The sequence below is a fragment of the Littorina saxatilis genome, linkage group LG11 (genome assembly GCF_037325665.1).
Source record: "Littorina saxatilis isolate snail1 linkage group LG11, US_GU_Lsax_2.0, whole genome shotgun sequence".
NCBI classification, from domain to species: Eukaryota; Metazoa; Mollusca; class Gastropoda; order Littorinimorpha; family Littorinidae; genus Littorina; species Littorina saxatilis.
In genome coordinates this window covers 35991608-36013433 of record NC_090255.1, presented here as the reverse complement: position 1 = coordinate 36013433, position 21826 = coordinate 35991608, and the positions used below count along the sequence as shown (strand labels likewise).

The 21826-nt window shown below is 42.2% G+C and overlaps 1 protein-coding gene and 2 long non-coding RNA genes across 4 annotated transcripts in view; 2 read left to right on the top strand and 1 right to left on the bottom strand.

The window, feature by feature from the left end:
- The first annotated feature begins 219 nt into the window (after nt 1-219).
- LOC138980904 (uncharacterized) lies at nt 220-3334 on the top strand. Its single transcript, XR_011460486.1, has 2 exons — nt 220-429; nt 1848-3334. It is a non-coding gene; the product is annotated as an uncharacterized lncRNA (long non-coding RNA).
- Nucleotides 3335-4617: 1283 nt separating this feature from the next.
- Nucleotides 4618-21826, top strand: part of LOC138980367 (sodium/glucose cotransporter 2-like) — a 54094-nt gene continuing 36885 nt past the window's right edge. The window contains exons 1-2 of one of the 2 annotated variants that reach the window (XM_070353235.1): nt 4618-4772; nt 20104-20373. In XM_070353235.1, coding sequence (XP_070209336.1) covers nt 20293-20373 — 81 coding nt within the window. In that variant the 5' untranslated portion in view covers nt 4618-4772; nt 20104-20292. Of the gene's footprint in view, nt 4773-19940; nt 20374-21826 lie in introns of those variants that run through there. The other variant, XM_070353234.1, reaches the window with a different exon arrangement.
- Nucleotides 9887-13894, bottom strand: LOC138980359 (uncharacterized). The gene is made up of 5 exons (XR_011460300.1): nt 12299-13894; nt 11753-11893; nt 11104-11173; nt 10590-10812; nt 9887-10339 (listed from the first exon to the last, which is right to left on the bottom strand). It is a non-coding gene; the product is annotated as an uncharacterized lncRNA (long non-coding RNA).

The following is a 21826-nucleotide window of genomic DNA, read 5'->3' as shown; positions in this document are numbered from 1 at the left end:
AACGTTATTTTTCGAAAAGAGCGTTTCCTCTCTCTCTCCCCTTCATATTTTTGGTTTGCTTCTGATTTGATTTTCCTGTTCTTGTTTTTTATTTTTCTTACAACAACAACAACAACAACAACAACAACAACAACAACAACAACAACACCAACAACAACAACAACACCAAAATCAAAAATCCTCAACAAAATTGCAATCACGATCACCTGCAGAATCTCAATCTATGTTTTGCAGGTGTGTCAGAAGTTCAAGGATTATTGCAACGGGAGAGGAGGGTTCCCACAATGCTGCCCTGGACTTGCCTGTGTCAACGAACGTTGCACTGGTCAGTTCACCGGAAGTCAAGTCGGAGGAATTGGCGGTTTTAACAACGGAGGATTTAGCGGTGTTAACACCGGAGGATTTGGTGGCTCGGATAGTTCTGTCATCGTAAGTACGCATTCACATCGGCCAGCAGATCGCAGCCATTTCGGCGCATATCCTACTTTTCACGGCCTATTATTCCAAGTCACACGGGTATTTTGGTGGACATTTTTATCTATGCCTATACAATTTTGCCAGGAAAGACCCTTTTGTCAATCGTGGGATCTTTAACGTGCACACCCCAATGTAGTGTACACGAAAGGACCTCGGTTTTTCGTCTCATCCGAAAGACTAGCACTTGAACCCACCACCTAGGTAAGGAAAGGGGGGAGAAAATTGCTAACGCCCTGACCCAGGGTCGAACTCGCAACCTCTCACTTCCGAGCGCAAGTGCGTTACCACTCGGCCACCCAGTCTCAGTGTACGAGACATACGAAGACGCTTTTTATTGCAGTTTGCTCATTATGTATTTTCTGCATGCTATGGTCTAATTTCAGTGTACCAGATATACGAGGACAATTTGTATTGCAGTTTCCTCGTGGTCTTTTTTCAGCATGCTATGTTCTATTTTCAGTGGGCCAGACATACGACGAAGACTTTTATTGCAGTTTGCTCGTGATCTATTTTCAGAATGCTATGGTAAATTTTCAGTGTACCAGACATACGAAGACGTTTTTATATTGCAGTTTGCTCGTGATCGATTTTCAGCATGCTATGATCTATTTTCAGTGTACCAAACATACGAAGACAATTGTTATTGCAGTTTGCTCGTGGTCTATTTTGAACTTGCTATGGTCTATTTTCAGTGTACCAGACATACGAAGACATTTTTTTTATTGCAGTTTGCTCGTGATCTATTTTCTGCATGCTATGGTCTATTTTCAGTGTACCAGATATACGAGGACAATTTGTATTGCAGTTTGCTCGTGGTCTTTTTTCAGCATGCTATGTTCTATTTTCAGTGGGCCAGACATACGAAGACGATGTTGTATTGCGGTTTGCTCGTGGTCTATTTTCAGCATGTTATGGTCTATTTTCAGTGTACCAGACATACGAAGACGATTTTGTATTGCAGTTTGCTCGTGGTCTATTTTCAACTTTGTGTGGTCTGTTTTCAACATGCTATGGTCTATTTTCTGCATGCTATGGTCTATTTTCAGCATGCTATGGTCTATTTTCAGCATGCTATGGTCTATTGTCAGCATGCTATGGTCTATTTTCTGTGTACCAGACATACAAAGACAATTATAAGGGCAGTTTGCTCGTGGTCTATTGTCAACATTTGTGTGGTCTGTTTTCAACATGCTTTGGTCTATTTTCAGCATGCTATGGTCTATTTTCTGTGTACCAGACATTCAAAGACAATTATAAGGGCAGTTTGCTTGTGGTCTATTGTCAACATTTGTGTGGTCTGTTTTCAACATGCTATGGTCTATTATCAGCATGCTATGGTCTATTTTCAGCATGCTATGGTCTATTTTCAGTGCACCAGACAGGGCGACACCTGCGGAAGACAAGGACCCTGCTGCCCAGGCACTGTGTGTGTTCAGAACAACTTCAACGGTGGCTTCAATAATGGTTTCAATAATGGCTTCAATAATGGCTTCAATGGTGGCTTCAATGGTGGCTTCAACAGTGGAAACAGCGGTGGCCTCTGTACCAGCATTGGCAACCTCCCCGGTTTTGGCGTTGTGGGGGGCGTCGGTACTGGTTTTGGCACTGGGCCCTTCTTGGACCAGCCGTCGGCTGATAACAGTGATACTGTCGCTGATGGTACTGCTACTGGCTAAACGAAGAGAGAGAAGAAGAGTGAGGGGGTTGGTTGGACTGTGTCGTATGTAATTTTTTTTTAGAATACAACAAGTCGCGTAAGGCGAAAATACAACATCTCGTCAAGCTCAGTCGAAATCACAGAATAAAACTGAACGCACTGCATTTCCGCAAGACCGTACACTCGCAGCATCGTCTGTCCACCGCTCGTCGCAAAGGCAGTGAAATTGACAATCCAGAAAAGCGCGGTAGCGGTTGCACGCTTTTCTATATCTCTATTCTTTTTAACGTTCTGAACGTGTTTTTAATCCAAACATATCATATCTATATGTTTTTGAAATCAGAAACGGACAAGAAATAAGATTTCGGAAATTTTATTTTAATCATATTTTTTATATTTTTAATTTTCAGAGCTTGTTGTTAATCCGAATATAACATATTTATATGTTTTTGGAATCAGAAAATGATGAAGAATAAGATAAACGTAATTTTGAATCGTTTTATAAAAAACAACAATTTAATTACAATTTTCAGATTTTCAATGACCAAAGTCATGAATTAATTTTTAAGCCTCCAAGCTGAAATGCATTAAAAAAGTCCGGCCTTCGTCGAAGATTGCTTGGCCAAAATTTCAATCAATTTTATTGAAAAATGAGGGTGTGACAGTGCCGCCTCTACTTTTATAAAATGCCGGATATGACGTCATCAAAGACATTTATCCAAAAAATGAAAAAAACGTCTGAGGATATCATACCCAGGAACTCTCATTAGTAGTTTACTCTGAATCGCTCTACACACACACACACACACACACACACACACACACACACACACACACACACACACACACACACACTCATACACCACGACCCTCGTCTCGATTCCCCCTCTATGTTAAAACATTCAGTCAAAACTTGACTAAATGTAAAAAAAGTGAGGTGAACGTAACGTTTTGTTTTGTCAATAATTAAACGTTCCAACAAACGTACCTTTCTTGTTATTTCATTCTGAATTTTGGAACGTTGGCAGTCTATTTTTTAAATTTCTTATTTGCTTAGGTGTTAGTTGCTGCCGTCGAGAATGATATAAGAAATTATGGATTTTGTGTTGAGTTTATTAGATTCTGTGTGTGGAGTGAAAGTGTTAGTAAATACTCGGGATGTTTTGGAATAAAGGCTCTACACGGCCCAAAACAAACAAACTGTGAAGCCATGGATCTGAATGAGAAAGTTTTGCATGTCTATGTCTGTGTCTTATCTAGATTAAGATCTTGATTAGAATCAGGATCCGCATCTGAACTAGGATCTGGATTTGGATCAGGATCAACTAACACACACACACACAAACTTTAAGGCAGCGTCTAGATTTCACTTTGTAATCTCTAACATAATTATACAGAGAATGACGTACTTTTTGTTGGATACTTTACACGTTGTATACACCTTCCACACACACACACACACACACACACACACACACACACACACACACACACACACACACACACATACACACACAAACACATGCACACACACAAACACACACACATGCACACACACACGCACATACATACACACACACACACACACACACACACACACACACACACACATACACACACACCTAGCAACGAGTAAACAATAACGACCAAGGTCATGCTTTGAAAAGACTGAGCATGCGATTATTGATCACCAAAGCTGACAGGTTTTCCTCCCAAACAAAAAGGGACAAGTTCATGTCTGAGTTCAAGCGTGCGTTTCTGGAAACGCACTTTTGCTTTCCCTTGGAACCAAAAATAGATCTTGTACAGTGTGGGTAGACACACACAACCACGACAACTTTCATACACAATGCAATCAATCAATCAATATGAGGCTTATATCGCGCGTATTCCGTGGGTACAGTTCTAAGCGCAGGGATTTATGTTTTTATTTATTTTATTTTTATTTTATGCAATTTATATCGTGCACATATTCAAGGCGCAGGAATTTATTGATGCCGTGTGAGATGGAATTTGTTTACACAATACATCACGCATTCACATCGGCCAGCAGATCGCAGCCATTTTGGCGCATATCCTACTTTTCACGGCCTATTATTCCAAGTCACACGGGTATTTTGGTGGACATTTTTATCTATACCTATACAATTTTGCCAGGAAAGACCCTTTTGTCAATCGTGGGATCTTTAACGTGCACACCCCAATGTAGTGTACACGAAGGGGCCTCGGTTTTTCGTCTCATCCGAAAGACTAGCACTCGAACCCACCACCTAGGTTAGGAAAGGGGGGAGAAAATTGCTAACGCCCTGACCCAGGGTCGAACTCGCAACCTCTCGCTTCCGAACGCAAGTGCGTTACCACTCGGCCACCCAGTCCCTACCTTATTGCAAGTAAGGGCTGCGAACGTGACTTATTGCAAAGCAAACAGAAGATTTTTTATTCTCACCGCCCCACTAACCCGCAGTGTTTGTTCTGGGTAGTGTTTTGTGCAGTCGCTATAGTGCATGATAAGCAGACAGTTCGGAGAAGAAATCACAAGTTGGTTGTATGATTTTATGGGACAACATTAATGTATGTGACCGCCGGTCAAGGAAAGCATCTTAGCAGGTGGGTCAAGCACCCTGGAATTTGCACTGAGGTAAGTGATTGTGTGTGTGTGTGGTCAGTTTAGTTATCTTTTAATTTATCAAAATCGCAATGTGACAACGCAAGATAGCTTCATTCATTCAGCAAACAATATTAAAAAAAATGTATCAACTTGCCTCCAAAATATGGTTTTAGAAATCTATAATGTACAATTCACAATTAATTTTGTTTAACAATTATGTTTAACTGCGTGCGCGTGTGAGCGCGCATGTGTGTGCATATATATATATATGTGTGTGTGTGTGTGTGTGTGTGTGTGTGTGTGTGTGTGTGTGTCTGTATGTATGTGCGTGCGAGATTGTGTGCGTGCGTGCGTACGTACGTGTGCGTGCGTGTGTACGTCACTCGTGCGTGTGCATGCGTGCGTTCCTGTGTGCGTCACTCGTGCGTGTGCGTGCGTGCGTGCGTTCCTGCTTGCGTGCGTACCTGAGTGTGTGTGTGTGTGTGTGTGTGTGCGCGCGTGCATGCGTGTGTGTGTGCGCATGTGTTTGTGTGCGTGTGTTTGTGATTGCGTGCGTACGTGTGCGTGCGTGTGTGCGTCACTCGTGCGTGTGCGTGCGTGCGTGTTTGTGTGCATACGTGAGTGTGTATGTGTGAGTGTGTGTGTGTGTGTGTGTGTGTGTGTGATAACACGTATGTGTGTGTGTGTGTGTGTGTGTGTGTGTGTGTGTGTATGGAGGTCTCCCTTTTGCGTACTTCGGAGCGGTGTCACGTGATACGCAGAAATGGTTTGGAGGGCAAGAAGCGGAACGGCTAGCGTCAGTGCGCCGCTCGATGATTCGGGAGTGTGTGCATGAGTTTTCATTTTGTTATTATTCAAGAACTTGTAGTTCTATTTCTAACTTTGTATGTTTATGTGTGAAGCTCTTTAGTTTTAGATTACCTATTATTTCTGCTTCAGTGTGTGTGAGTTTTCATTTCATTGTTATTCGAGAAATGGTATTTCTAACTTTGTATGTTTATGTTTGGAGAAGCGATTCTTTTTTCCTTTTTGGGATCAAGTCTGGTGTCTGCTTTAGTGCTTACTTTGATATTACCTTGAACATTTATTGTGAACCTGTAAATGTGTAATGTGTGTGTTTTTTTTGTTCTTCTTTTTTATTTTTTTCTATTTCTTTTTTACTTTAGTGCTGCTGAAGACAGTAACTAAAAATTTCCCTGAATTCAGTGTTACGTGTTTTTTGTTTTTAATTTTTATATATGTTGACAATGACAGTTCAGTTAAATAAAGCGTTGAACACATTATATGTATTTTAATTTTTACCAATCTGTCACTCTGTGAATGTGAAGCTGGTGTGAGTGTGATATTTAACACATTACTTTTGATTTGTACCTAATCTCTGCCTTTGTTAGCTCCAGTAGGTGTGTTTTCAACAGTTTTGATCAATTTTGTGAAACGTTACTGTTTTGAGACAAACCAGACACATATTTTTCCGTTTAGGACAGCTGGGCTCAACATATTAACTTTGTTGACTAAACAAAGGAGCCATTACACAGATACACACTCATTCTGACAATCACTCACCAGATTCTTCACAATTAAGACATGTCTCAGATAAGACACACGCAAGCTTAAAAAAAAGTCAACAACAATGTATTTATTAGTTCTTACTAAAATCACATGCTTCAATAAAATAAAAAAAGCATAAACTATACAGACATGCTAACCAGCATTGATTAAGGCACACACTTGAGTCAAAAAGCTATGGCATTAACATAAGCAGTGTTGAATCTTGTTTCAAACTGCACATTTCAGTCAAAAAGCGAGTGAATCGGTGTTTCAATCATTAGCAAAATTAATACTGCTGTTGAGGTTTGGAATCAATGAACAATAACTGTTCACACATCAATACTGTCAAAGTGTAAAAAGAAAAGAACTGTACATGCACCCACATACTAAGCATCATATCTCAAGATCAAATAAGGAACAGTGTTGAGCCCTTGAAAATGTTTTCAATAATACACACTTCAGTCAGAAAGCAAAAACAAAAAAGTAAATACACACATTCCTGCCAGCACAAATCAGATAGATACATAAGTAAAATTAATACTGTTTTTCTGGTTTGGCATCCACAGAAGTTATGTTTCTGTTTTAAAGCACACACTTGTCAAGGTATTTATTAGTTCTTACTAAAATCACATGCTTAAATAAAAAATCATAAACTGTAAAGACATGCTAACCAGTCAAAAAGCTATGGCATCAACATAAGCAGTGTTGAATCTGTTTCAAATTTTACACTTCAGTCAAAAAGCTATGGCATCAACATGAACAGTGTTGAATCTGTTTCAAATCTGTTTTAAATTTTGGGATACAAAGCATGGGGGCCTCTTTATTTATTTATATTCCACATTGAATAAACACTGACACATGACCTTCAGGTCAATGTTCACCCAAATGAAGGGGAGGCACCCATTCCTCCACCCAAAATTCGAACCAAGGGAGAACCATTTTTGTTAGAGTTTCTTTGCAAACATATGTCGGTAGAAGTCCAGCATTTTGCATGGCAGCTGATCCAAATAGGAAAGGTAACAGTTCGACTGCCAGTCCCCAAGCACCTTAATGACCTCACCGGGAATCCCACAACTGAGAGCGTGGGTGGCACCACCTCTTCGGAAGCTATGGCTAGAGTAATCTTTGCCTGCCAGTGTTTTTAATTTGGCATCGAATTTCGAGCTGGCCATTGGAAAGGCCTGAGAGTTTGGAGCAGCGGGCGTAGTGCACTGGAACGATTTCACAACAGCTGTCACTGGACAGAGCGGGTGTGGTGCTATGCTTGGTAACACGATAGTGTGAGTCCGTTCTCGCCGCTGAATTGTTTTGCTCCAACGGACCACCACAGTTAAAGGCCTACTAAAGTGCAACATTTTTATTGCTTCAATGGAAAGAGCTGCATAACAGGATACCAAATATATTAAACAAAACAATTTCTTCCGCTCCGATCACCCGTAGTCGGCCTGAGAAAGTGCTCAATCTCACCTGTAATCAGCGAGAAGGGAAGCAACAGACAATTTTTTGCTACTGCTTCTCTCCCCTGCCAGTGACGTCATGAGTGGTTGATGGCTACCAGAGACTGCAGAGTACACAAACGCGGATGATGAGTCTGAATTGCAGCTTTCGTGCGAAAGCAATGACTTTGAATCGGAGTTGGAAACATCGGAACTACCGTATTCTGGAGCGATAGGCATAGAGCCATACCAGTTGGTTCGAGTGATGAAGACGAAAGACCAGCAGAAGAGGTTGATCGCAGTCGTCTGTTGTCAGGGAACGCATTGGTATGTATACATCACACCGTACGATTGAGATTCTGTATAAGTGTATTGATTTTTGTTGTGCAAACCCCTGATTTCGATCATCTTGAACTAGCGACGACAGTTGCGATTGTAAAGAATAGCTTTTCATTTTGTCAATCTTCAGTTGATGTGCAGATAATTTTGCAATCTGTACGTAAAGTACTAAAGATGCGTCTCAGTGTGACTGTGATTAGGCCAAAAAAAAAAATAGGTGTGGTTACGGTAACATAGCCAAAAAAAATAGGGTAGGTAGGTAGGCAATCACTTTTTTTTTTAAAACTTTTTTTTCTAATGTGTACAAATTAAACCTACCGTACTTTCCGGGTGACAAGGCGCTTTGTTATCTAAGACGCACCCCCTTCTTTAAAAAAAAATCCAGTCACCCATTGGACGCAGGGGGCCAATAGGGCGCACCAAAATGACCCAGTTTTTGCCATGAGAGGTGGTTCCCCTGTCATATCTGAGAGAGGAAACATTTCCTGCATCGGGGTCAGTGACCAAAGGCATTGTGATAGCTGGGTGGCCTTGTTAAAAGACACGACCTTCTTCCCAGGGGTCAATGACCCAGTTTTTGCCATGAGAGGTGGTTCCCCTGTCATATCTGAGAGAGGAAACACTTCCTGCATCGGGGTCAGTGACCGGTCAGTGACCGAGTTTAACAGAGTGGAAATCTGTGTGTGCGGCCAGATCAAAGGCAGGGCAGTACCTAGTAGCTGAAACATGCATTATCACAAGTTGTTTGACTGGTGCTCAAGCGGTCTCTTTGATTTTTTTGTATTTCATACACGGATTAGGCGCTTCGTTATACAAGACGCAGGGGTCGAACTCGAGGAAAAAAGTCGCGCCTTATGACCCGGAAAGTACGGTACTTGACAGGGAAATAAGTGTGCGACACGGGCGCTTTCGCTTTCATTGCGTTTTTTTGCACTCGTTTTTTTTTGTGTTTTTTTGACAAATGTAATAAAAAGTTATAGGATCGGCCCCTAAAAATAGGGTAGGTCGGGTTACCGTAACCACACCTATTTTTTTTTTTAGGCCTTAGGACGTCAGCCCGGTTGTTTTAATCCAAATCACATTTATTCATGTCAATGTACAACAGTGATTACTGGAAGTAGTGTGTCTTTAGTGTAAAAATGAGAGAAGGCTGACACATGAATGATGAAAAGTGTCAACTTGGTTTCCTTAATTGTCATTGCAGTTTGCACAGTGCATGACCAGTTTGCTTGTTGCTCACATTTTTTGTTGCAATTATTCTGAAGAAGTGGCTTTACACCTCGGCATGTCAACCATTCACACGATTTTTCAGCACACATGCACACAGATGTATACACAAATAATTCAAAGCAAAATGAAGATGTTTAAACAATGCACAACTTAATTTTTATTGAGCATGAAGAAATATGATCTTATGCACAAATAAATTATTCTGTGCTATCTTTTTTTTTATGAGGTGCCAGTGTGGGAACTGTGGTGTTATGGACACAATCAAGGAGTGTTGCTGCTGTACCGAGATAGAGGAGATGGGTGCTGTGATGGGGGAAGAAGGTGTGAACTGTATTACTCTGCATCCTGGGTTGCCTCCCCTACATACTGTTAATTGTGTTAGAATTTGCTGAATCGAGACTTGAATTCTGCGACTGCCTCAATCTTGTTGGGCTTTTCGAAATCAGCAAAGAGTGGTGGTGGCAACGGTTGAGCGCCTCGCTGTTCCTGGATGTATCGCTATATCTCCTGAGTAGTGTTATTGGATGTCAAATCGACAACCCGCAGCATCAGTCTCTCCACATATACTGCAAAAATACACAAAGACTGCTCTTAATGACCCCTTTGAAAAAAAATAGCAATGCACAGTTAGCTAAAACTTTTGCACGTATGTTTGTATATTTTTGTTATGTGTGGGCTTTTGATCTTGAACTTTAAAACAAGTCAATACATTTATTTCAATCAAAAAGGGATTCAGTCTTATTTCTTCCTCTATTTGAGGCACTGACTTTCATACTCATGCAGCTTCTTTCTCTCGTGCTTGTAAGTTGTATACCTCCTTGTTTGACATGAAAAGGCAAAATGACTGCCGGAATGACAACATAAAGTCTTTGCATGCAAAACTGACAAAATTGTTTAAAAAAAGTGCAATCCACTTTCACTTCCCAGAGGGAATAGTCTTTTTTGGACTTCCTGAAGCCAACATTGAATCGAGCCTTTCCCGCACCATCAGTTGCCTGCTCCCTGTTGCTGTTCTCGTTAAAATGCAGAGTAGCAAGAATGGTCCTGAAACAGTGCAACACAATATAATTTCTATCTCTCTATCATTAACAGTGGAATCATTTAAAGATCTAAAAAAAACGAACTTAGAAAACTAGGTCTAACATAGTTAAAGGGGAAAATTTTCCGTTGTAAAGGGGGGGGGGTCTAAAAAGGGAGTATTACTGTAGTAAATGAATTGTTGAGGGCCTGGTAAAGGGAAGCGGGCCCTTGCTCAATGAGAAAAAAGTACAGATTTCTACTCAGTTAGGCTTACCAGTCCATTTCATGGTCGCCCTCGCTGTGCATATCAACTGCCTCATCACAGGATGGAGTATATTCATCATCCTGCTCTGGTTCGCTGATATGAGATTCTGGGTCACTGCCAGGTGGGTCACTGTCATTGTCGGGTGACCTGTCTCAGCTCCTATACACATCAATGCAGCATTGTGTACCCTTGTTGATTCCTGGTAGGCTTTGTCGTAAATCACACTGCACACCTTTTTAACGGAAAATTGCATACATGTGTGAGTGTCGAAAAGAGCATAAATGTATGTGTTCCAATGTTTGACTAGCTATTCTGACTTGAACCATGCCACAAATCATGAACCATGAACTTCAAGTGTGTGCATGTGAAAAAATAAAAATGACAAACACCACAGTGCAGATGGTCTGATGCTTTCATGATTGAATGCCCAATCACCTTTATTTTTTACAGTTTAAAAATAATATTTGAAACAAGACTTGAACCTTATTTTAACAGTGATTTACCTACTTTTTGTTTTACTTACTTTTTGTTGCAGTAGAAGAAGGCCTTGGAGTGACTTGAACTTTCTTGTTTCTTTTTACTTTGCAATGCATCTGGAAGGGGAATATATATATATATATATCTGATAATGACATAGCTAATAGTAATTTAAGCATAGAATAAGCAGGCATGGGAATTGTCCGCCGAAAGGCAAATTTCCGCCGAATTATTTTTTTGTTCCGCCGAAAAAGCAAAAGTGTCCACCGAAAAATTAAGTGGGGGAGGCAAAAATGGTTCTAAAAACTGAATTTAATGGCAAATTTGGAGCTCAGATGACACCAAATTGCACCATTCTTTGTTGAGAAAAAAATTCCGGACCCCCCTAGTAAGGCTAGGCGCTTTGCGCCTTCGACATTGCCATTACTTAAATATTTTCAGCCTTTTTGACTTTTTTCAATTCCCATGCCTGAATAAGTTCATTTGCAAATTGGTTGCTTGATAATTGCACACACCAATTTATTGATTTTATATTTTACAAAGAACACGAAGCAGTTCTAAAACAGAAGGAAGTATATTGGCTAAGTTGATAAAATGTAAAGAAGATGTGTAATCACAAAAATTGATTGAAATAACACTGACAAGACTGAATGTGACAACAAACAGATCTATACTGGCCAACCCGAGAACTATACCTCTGTCTGAGTGCTGACATGTAGGGTATCGCTGAGAGGCTGATCAGTCACAATCACATCAATATGAGTTTGTGGTGAATCAGTTGAATCATCACAGGACTGAATATCAGGAGTCGCACCCGCCAACATGTCTGCAACAACCTGCAAACAAAAGCATTCCCCCAAAATTATACCAACCACCCATCGACTAAGAGACAAAACATCAAAACTTTATTTTCTAATAGCTAGTGCACTATCTTGACCATGATGCATACACCCTCTCATTCCCACACTAACATTCTCACTAACACTCTTCATATTCATAATCAATGCTCATACTGACGGTCTTTCCTTCTTCAGGTGCATTGCCTGATCATGAAATTTTAAAATATCTTGATCTTCATGTCCAGTAAGAATATTCTCAGTCAATACACAAGAATAATATTGGAAGAAAGTTGACGAAAACCATGCAGTGACATTTGTACAAATGCACAATGAATGTAAATTTGTCAGAAATTAAATGTAATGACTCCAAACATTGTGCAACTTCATAATTTTTCTCCTTACCCTTTGGCGTTCCCGTTTAGCAAAAGCTCCTCTGCTCACACTTTGGCCCACAGTGGTGGTACAAATCGGCGTTGTGATAGCCATTGTCAATTCTGTCACAGTGCACCTGGCTCTGGATACTGAGGTGACAGTACTTGACTTCGTCGCCGTCAAAAGTGATGTTGCCGTCAATGGTAGCAGACGACATGGCTTCTGCACTGTAGGCACTGACTTTGGAACTAGCCTACAACTCGTGTTTAATCCAAAGCTTGCTGCAAGTGCAACTTTTGCAGGATAGCAGTCAGAGTTAAAATGCAAACTGCATATTCTCGAATTTGGATTTGGTGTCCCAAACTTCGGACCAAAATCCGCTCTGGAAGTTTGCACAAACTTGACCCACTGCCTCCGAGTTTCGGTATCATCAGGAAACCTGTGCATGGTATGGCCCTTACCATGATTGTTGCTGCACTCAGCGACAGCACAGGCGAAGCCATATCTTCTCTGCTTCGAAGATGGAATCTCTTTTGGAACATACGTACTAGCAGTGGCAGCGCTACTATCACCGTCGGCCATGTTGCTCTTGTAGGCCGTGTTACACTCATGACGTCACTGGCACCGGGGGCTGTCTCTCGCAGAATGGACAGGTGCGCGGAATCGGTTTTTATTCAATAAAAAATCAGCCACGCAAAATTTTACAAAACGGTCTTCGGAACATTTACCAGATTGCTATTACACATGTTTTAGGCGAATAAAAATGTTGCACTTTAGTAGGCCTTTAAAGACCCATTCTCGTCAGCAATAAAACTGTCCCTTGTCAATTGCTTCTCAGGGTCAAACACCTGGCCGAACACATTGGACTTGCGTAACAACCCGAAAAAGAGGACAAGACATGCTGCCCAAAATATGCAGTCCTGTGTTACATGCAAACGCAACTTTCCTTTTATTTTCATTAACACCTCTGGTGTTATGGGTGTCTTCCGCTGCACAGCACATCCTTTAATCCGTTCAATGCCTTTTAGTGTACTTTTCACAAGCCACGAGTCTTGCATTGGGTTGACCAATCCACACTCTATGTGCAACAGCCTCACAATGTTAAGGTATTGTCTCACAGTTGAAGGCTTTCGAGTGCGCGCTAAATATGCAGCATATAATGTAACAGTCTCTTCATCAGCAGGCACCGGCGCAATACACAGTTTTTCACAAAAGTCAAGGTAAATCCTCAGATGCGTCGAATATGTTCTTTTAGTGTTTGTCGCAAATGTCTGTCCTCGAAAAATCGCCACTTCCCGTCTGAGCTCAACCTTGAGACCACTTGACTCTCCTAATGGACAGACATAACAAAGCCTTAGTAGACATATGTTTGGTTAAATCAAATATTTCTCCACCTTTACCATGCCACCAATTGGACAACAACACAAACAACTTAGCTATGTTGTCTCGTTCATGCAACCGAGACACAGTATCAGCCACAATATTGATGCTTCCTGACACAGAAATAGCCCGCACAACACAGTCATGTTTCGCACATATCCAAAACATTTGCCTGAGAAGCCTGTTCACAAACGCATTTCGCGAACGTCCCTTGTTGATAATGCCTTTTGTGACGGTACTATCAGTTTGCACTATTAGCGTTCTGCCTCTCCACAAGGGGGCCCACTGCTTCACAGCCTGAAAAACTGCACAAACCTCTTTATAATTTATATGCAGCTTTTCCGCTGCTGGCAGATCACAGTGAAACACAGTATAGAGCCAATCCCCTTGGCAGAATGCACCCGCTGCTTGATTACAAGCGTCCACATGTACGTGCACATTTGTTTGCTCGTTGAAAAACACAGTTCCGTTGAAAACTCGTAGATAAGTAAGCCACCACGAGAGATCGCCTTTAAAGCCTGAGGTCAATCTGACCTTGTGGCTTTGCTGCTGCAGCGGGGCGATTAAGTCCAGAATAGGGCGAAGAAAAAATTTTCCTCCTCGCACTGCCTGGCACGCCCAATTAAGAAGCCCAGCTATGCTCTGCAATTGGAGTTTCGTTGCCCGCTTTCTATGCTGAAACTGCCGAAGCCGCTCTTCCAGTTTGTTGAGTTTGTCTTTACCCAAGGACAAGGTGCTCGCCCGCGTGTCGATGTCCACCCCCAGAAAGGTGATTTTCTGGGTTGGCCCCACCACTTTTTTCCAGCTAATAAGGAACCCTAACTTACGCAACAACCTAATCAGACAATGCAGCGCTGCGTTGCACGTGTCGTACGTAGGGGCTACTATCAAGAAATCATCTATGTAAACTACCACATCTTTGTAACCTTTCCTGGCCATGCACCTCCTTACAGCTTGTGACAAGCGGTGAAATATAGAGGGTCCCAGACAGGACCCAAAGGGCAAGCGAGTATCAAACATATACGTAGAGTGAGTGTCATTATGAAACTTCCATTTCAATCCCGTTACGCTGTAATTATCAGGATGAATGGCGACTGAGCGATACGCTGATTTTAAATCCACTTTTGCACACCAGTACCCAGGTTTTGCTAGTCTACAAGCCTCTTCTAGAGTTTGGAACTGAACTGGGTCAGCAGAGACATAATCATTCATAGCTGCCCCACGTGGCCTGCTGGGGTCGTGAATGACCCGTATATCACCATCATCTTTAGGTATTGCTGCCAATGCACTCACAATGTCTGGCTTAGTGTTAGTAACAATATAATGTCCTTTGCTAATCTGGTCTAGGAGTTCTTTCTCGACCCCGTCTTTATGTTGTTTGGCTGACTGATGATTTCTAACTTCAACCTTATCTACCGCTATGTTTTCAGGTATCAAACGAAATCCGTGTCTAATTCCGTCTAGCAAATATTTTCTGTCTCTATCATGCCGCAGTTCTTCTTCCCACACGTCTAATTTGCTATTTATGGACCCTGTTTTTCCAACAAAATTCCCAGAAAAAGTTTTTTCAGTTCTAACTAAGCTGGAAAGTGGGGGACCTACCCTTGCTGAAGCCTGCTGCGCGTTGTCCTAGGCGATGCTAGTAGTCGCCGCGGCCGCTGCTTTACCGCTGCCTGCCAGTGCGTGATCTTTAGACGGATGGTCCGCCTTACCACAGGTAGCACAACTATGGTCAAAGTTGCACCTGTCGCCGTAGGTGCAGTTCCCTTTGTTCCACTGTAGGCAGAACGGTATTCCCTTCGCGTTAGTCCGACGCTTGTTCGGTGCCGCCACGTTGGTACCAGGTTGCTGGCGCTGTTGTCCTGTCCCTATGGGCTTCTCCCGCAACGCCACCACTGACAGGTGAGGAGTATCGGCCCCCCATCGATGGCCGGTCGCCGCCTGCAGACTCCTGTACTCGTCGTCGTACATGAGTACAGAAGCCCACGTGTATCTGCACGCCAGCTCCGACACCTTCACCGTGTAAGCAATGTAATCAAACACTGACTCTTCGGTGTCCAACTCTCCGTTTTTGATGAGTTCCGCCATTATTCGGCCGTTGGCCGCCATCCACATAGCTGGGCTCACTCTTTCGAGCTTTTGTTTTTGCCCTGCCATTTTCAGAGATATCCCTCCACCCAGGTCGATCTCTTCACTCTCCCTTGCCGCTGATGAAATAAAATCCACCACCCTAAGGGCTGACTCACCTGAGTCTTTTCTCCTGGCTGTCAGGTACACGCTTGGGTCCAGGTCGACCCTGTCCGACCGGGTCTGTTTGCCTTGACCCTGGACAGGCTGTAGCAGATCATCCAAAGTCATTCGGCTCTGCTTTTGTTTCTGAGCTGGAGCCCCTAGGGGGACACCGATTGTTGGTCCACACAAAGGCCCGCCACCATTGTCTTCTTGTATCTCTTTCACTGCTTCCTTCAAAAGCAGAAAGTCTGCCTTGCACAACCGCAGGTCTTTCAAGTCCTGGTTTTCAATCAAGCAAAGGCACTTATGGGCCTTTTGGCCAAGCAAGCCTTCTTTTTTCAATGCAGCTTGCACATCCTCTCCAATTTCGTGTTTCTCTATCCACTCGGATAGCGAAAACTCCATGCCGAATTGAAATTGCTGCTTTGCTGTAGCGCGGCTGGCGACTGAGTGACCTACAACTAACCCTCAGTTCCCTCCAGTTCCAGAGTTTCACCCTCCCTTCCTCAGTGACTACTTTCTCACGCCCACGCATACCCACCATCCGCACTCTACCTGCCCTCCCCTCCCCGCCGCTACCCCTGCTAGCCGTCAACTGTCAGATTTCCTAATTCTTCCGTTCCCATCCCTCTGCCCTAGATCTTACCCCCCCCCCCTCTGACCGTGAGAACTCTTACAGCTAAACTGCAATTTTACAAATTTTCACTTTAAAGCACACACTTGTCAAGGTATTTATTAGTTCTTACTAAAATCACTTGCTTAAATAAAAAATCATAAACTGTAAAGACATGCTAACCAGTCAAAAAGCTATGGCATCAACATAAGCAGTGTTGAATCTGTTTCAAATTGCACACTTCAGTCAAAAAGCTATGGCATCAATATGAACAGTGTTGAATCTGTTTCAAATTGCACACTTCAGTCAAAAAGCACATCTCAGACAATAAGTGAATTAGTGTTTCCAATCATTAGCCAAATTAATACTGCTGTTGAGGGTTAGAATCAATGAATGGTAACAGTTTACACATCAATACCGTCAAAGTGTAAAAAAGAAAAGAACTGTACAATACTACACACACCCACACACTTAGCATCAGATCTCAAAATCAAATAAGGAATAGTGTTGAGCCCTAGAAAAATGTTTTGAATAATACACACTTGAGCCAGGAAGCAAAAAAAGTAACTACACACATGCACGCCAGCACAAGTCATACAGATACATAAGTCAAATTAATACTGTGTTTCAGGTTTGGCATCCACATAAACAGTGTTGTTTTTGTTTAAAATCACACACTTGTCAAAAAACATAAAAGTAACTGTACACAGTTCTGTTCAGGTTTAGCATCACTGTAAACAGTTTCAAATCAGGTAGATACCAGTCAAATACAAAAATAACATAAAACTGCACATTGGTCCAACTAAAAAAAAAAAGATTCAGACTTGAGATCAAAAGTAAATAGTGTTGCATTTTTTTTTCAATCACACATTTCAGTCGAATTGCATAAAACTGTACACACATGCTAGGCAGAACATCGCAGACAATGAAAAATGTGTTTCTAGTTGTACATAACAACCCCATCAAATCAAATTAATACTGTCTTTCAGGTGTCGGATAAAAAGGAAACATTATGCAACAAGTATTCACCATCTTGAATGAAATTTAACCAAATCGTCGACGCAAATACGGAATCGCCGCAGCGAAACTTCGCGATCGGCACCACGCTTCCATGTTTTCGCTAAGCGGCGCGGTGACCTCTTGCCCTCCAAACCCCGGTGCGCACGAAGTGATGACGTCAATAGGGAGACCTCCATAGTGTGATAACACGTGTGTGTGTGTGTGTGTGTGTGTGTGTGTGTGTGTGTGTGTGTGTGTGTGTGTCTGTGTGTGTCTGTGTGTGAGTGTGCGTGTGTTTGTGTTCCTCGACGCGTGACAATATCTGCCAATAAGTTGAACAAAAACAGGGTTCAAGTGGAACAAAAGCAGGAGGGGGACAGAAGACATGTTATGAACTCCGTTTTTTACTGCGAAATTTTGGCCTGGGAGAAGTCACCCCATCCTAAGTTTCTCTTCACCTACCCATGAAGTATGCTTGAGGGCTTGACTAGACAACCCGATTGCGCCCATTACACGGCATAAAGAGAGCACCGTTCAACCCGGCCGATTCCGCGGCTGACGTCACGCGTCCAAGGGAAGTAATTTTCGAGCGGGCTGCATTGACTCGGCCAAGAATGCAAACTTTCTTCGATTAAAGACATTGTAGCATGTCTAAAGTCTTCGGACTTGTGTTATCAAGCTGTCAAAATCACCAAGTAACTTTTAAGTATAGTTTCAGTTACATGATAACTCTCTATGGCATCAACATAAGCAGTATAGAGAGGAGGTGGAACAGTTGGTTGGCTGGTGCTCTGACAACAACTTAGAGCTCAATGTCTCTAAAACCAAAGAAATGATTGTAGATTTTAGAAAGAACAAACTCGCACTCACCCCTTTAGAGATCAACGGTGTAAGTGTTGACCAGGTCGACTCCTTTAGATTTTTAGGCACAATCATCTCGAGCGACCTCACATGGGACAAAAACACAGAGCCCATTATCAAGAAGTGTCAGCAGAGGCTTCACTTCCTTAGACAGCTGAAGAAATTTAGACTGAACCAAGCCATCCAAAAGCAGTTCTATAGGGCCACTGTAGAAAGCATTCTGTGTTTTTCAGTCACCGTGTGGTTTAGCGGTTCCAGTGCTAGGAACAAGGAAGAGCTGGAGCGCATTGTCAGACAAGCGTCTCGTATTGTGGGTTGCGAACTTCCGTCAGTCGCCTCACTGTACAGCTCACGTTTAGCAAAGAGAGTTAGGGGTATAGTGGCAGACTCATCTCACCCAGCCAGCCATCTGTTCGAGCTCCTCCCGTCAGGCAAGCGCTTCCGCGCTCTGAAGAGCAGGACTTCTCGTTTCAGAAACAGTTTCTTTCCTGAGGCAGTCCTTGCGGCCTCAATGGTGGATCGTTCTTAATCTGTTAGATCTGTGATATGTGTCAGTTAAAGTTTTGAAATGGATCGAGTATCCTTAAATGAAATATCTTAATAGATGTAAGGGTTGTGTCCTGTGATTAACTGTGTTAGCATGTACTCGGATTTATTATATTGATGACTATATTTTTAGATATGATTTTTAGGGAATTCACTTATCTTTATCCATGCAACCTGGGATTGCTCCTGTCAAATTGGTGCTGGAAGAACAACCAGTCCGTTTTGAACTGTCTGGTTGGTGTGCGCACGTAGTAGGCTCAGTGGAATTGAACACTTTATCTGTACATAGTTGTTATGATATATGCGTGTGGAAGGAGTGTGAAGTTTTATGCATACACCATAACAAAATCCTGTGCTTTGCATTTGGTAAATAAACTGTTTGACTTGACTTTGAACTCATTCTAAGGAACAGATTTTGAGAGCCACAACCGGACAGCTGCCCTTTAAATGAAATTGGTCTCTCTGGCCTTTGGACTTTTCAAGAAAATGTTCAATATTCAAGCGCATGGTTTAAAGAGAAAGTAAAAAGAAGCTTGTATGACCAGTATATCCATAAATGGTTTACAGAAATTGGAACTAAAAATATGTTTTGGAATTATCGAATGTTTAAAAATATTTGTGCATGTGAAGACTATGTCACACACCTGCCATATCAGCAATGTGTTTCAATGATGAAGTTTAGAACATTAAACTACAATTTGCCTGTACAGAAAGAACGTTATCTTAACATCCCGAGGTCAGAAAGAACTTGCACCAAATGTGTATCACAAGACATAGGTGATGAATTCCATTATTTATTTGTCAAAAAGAAAGAGCTGGGTTGTTACCACCTTACTATTGGAAAAAACCTAATGCACTTAAATTTAAAAAGTTGTTTGCTACTAACAAAAAGAAATTGCTAAAGAATATGTTGGACTTTATTAATAGAATCTGTAACAGTTTTTCATTATCTGTTTTTTTTAATTTATTATATTAGCATATATCATGATTGTATTGATTGTATTTATTGTTCAAAATGCCCCCAGGGGTTATGGACTAATAAAACTTGACTTGACTTGACTTGACTCTAAACCTCTGTCTTTGTGAAAACTCACTTCATGTTTTTGTTTACGTTCTGGTGACTGACTTTTCCGCAACCTATAGGCTTTCGATTGTGCGACATGTTTGACTAAATTAAATGCATTTTGTTCCACTTCTTGTGCAGTGCCTCCGCGAAGGATTGTGTGGTTAACATCATTCTGAACAATGCTGAGTGCCACACGTTGAATTTGAAGAACGCATATCACAACTGTCAGCAGCGGTATTGGTGGTGTGGCGACGACTGTGTGTTGGTGATCAGACAGGAGAGCTTCGTCGTTCTATAATCAGCCTGTTGTAGTCGTGGTCGTTGACGATGGCGGAAAGTCGTCTGCATTGGGGAGACATCCTCGTCATCATCGCCTATTTCATCGCTGTCATCAGCGTGGGCATAATCGTGAGTATGAGACGATGACTCATTCTTGTTTTGCTCTACTTTATTGTGTTTTGTGGGTGAGAGGGTTGATGTTTGCAAAGTAATGGAATGTTTGTGGCTTCTTGACTATTTACAACATGGAAACAAGTGCTAAGTAAGCAACCCGATTCGTGGGAATGGGAGGTGGTTTGATATGCAATGAGTTTCAAACACACAGGCTCCCTGAGTTTTCTACCTTTATCTAGCCCCCCCCCCCCCCCCCCTCCCCCCCTCTCCGGTTCCTTGTCCTATGTCCATTTCTCCTGAAGGTGTTTTCTCCTCTTTTTTCCTATTGGCCCTTGAAGTGAACCCTTTCCGTATACGTTGTTTTCGTCTGCCAAACCAGATAATGCATGCGGCATTAACGCGTTGTTATTTGCAGTTATCTGAATAAAATTGTTTAAAACTAAGTGAACATGCCAAAGACGAAGCTCAGAATCGCGAGTACGTAATTTTATTTTATTTTTATTTATTTACGAGGATTTATATCGCGCACGTATCTCACCACACAAGGCGACTAAAGGCGCATGTTACCTTTGCACTATCACAATTTTTCACGGTGGCTTCATTTCCCTGAGAACACAAGTTTTGATGTTTTTAAAGTCACTAAAAACACTGACACCTCAGCCCCGGTATTCCGACATTTGTATTCCAATTGAAGCATAGCGAATCGTGTAACACTTAGTAAGCAGGTTTTGTCATGCGCAGCAACTCTTGACACATATTCATGCTTTGAGAGTAATTGGTCCTGACCCCGAATCAGACAACAATTGGCGAAGGGCGGTGATACGAAGACCTTCTCCGTGTTTGTGCATCTGCCTGAATTATCAAAGTCATTGGTGCACAAACGAAGAGTACTGTTTACGCCTGTCGGCCTGAACGTAAGCGGACTAGGCTGTCTTTTGTAAATACAAAGGGAGCTAGTCATTTTCAGCAAAGCCTGCTTTGAACTGTTCGGCTGAGGGTGACTGAAGAGCACTGAACTACTTTCCGTGGCTTGACCAGAATAGCAATACCACTACGTAAGTCGTATTATGTACCATGGCAACAACTGGTCAAATGGCGTCCTTACAACCCTCCCCACTCCAGCTCCCGCCCGCGAATGTGCGATTCCTAAAGGCCCCACTGAACGACTGACGTCACATGTCGCTTCGGTCTTTTCTGGAGGAACACCGCGTGTACATAATACACACTTCGATCTCGTAGCACTGCTCCTCCGTTCCCTTTCATCCTCCCAGTCATGTCTGGGTGTCTCGATCAGCCTTGACGAGGGCAAGGGTCAAGGCAACTGTAAATGCTCACTCCCTCCCGTGTAAACAATCTGACCTGTGGGGCATGAAGCACCATTTTAGATGTAAACAGTTACAACCTTCACAATTATGACAGATCCGTCCAGGCTTTTGTCTAGGATGGCCCCTGCACAAACAAAAGAAAC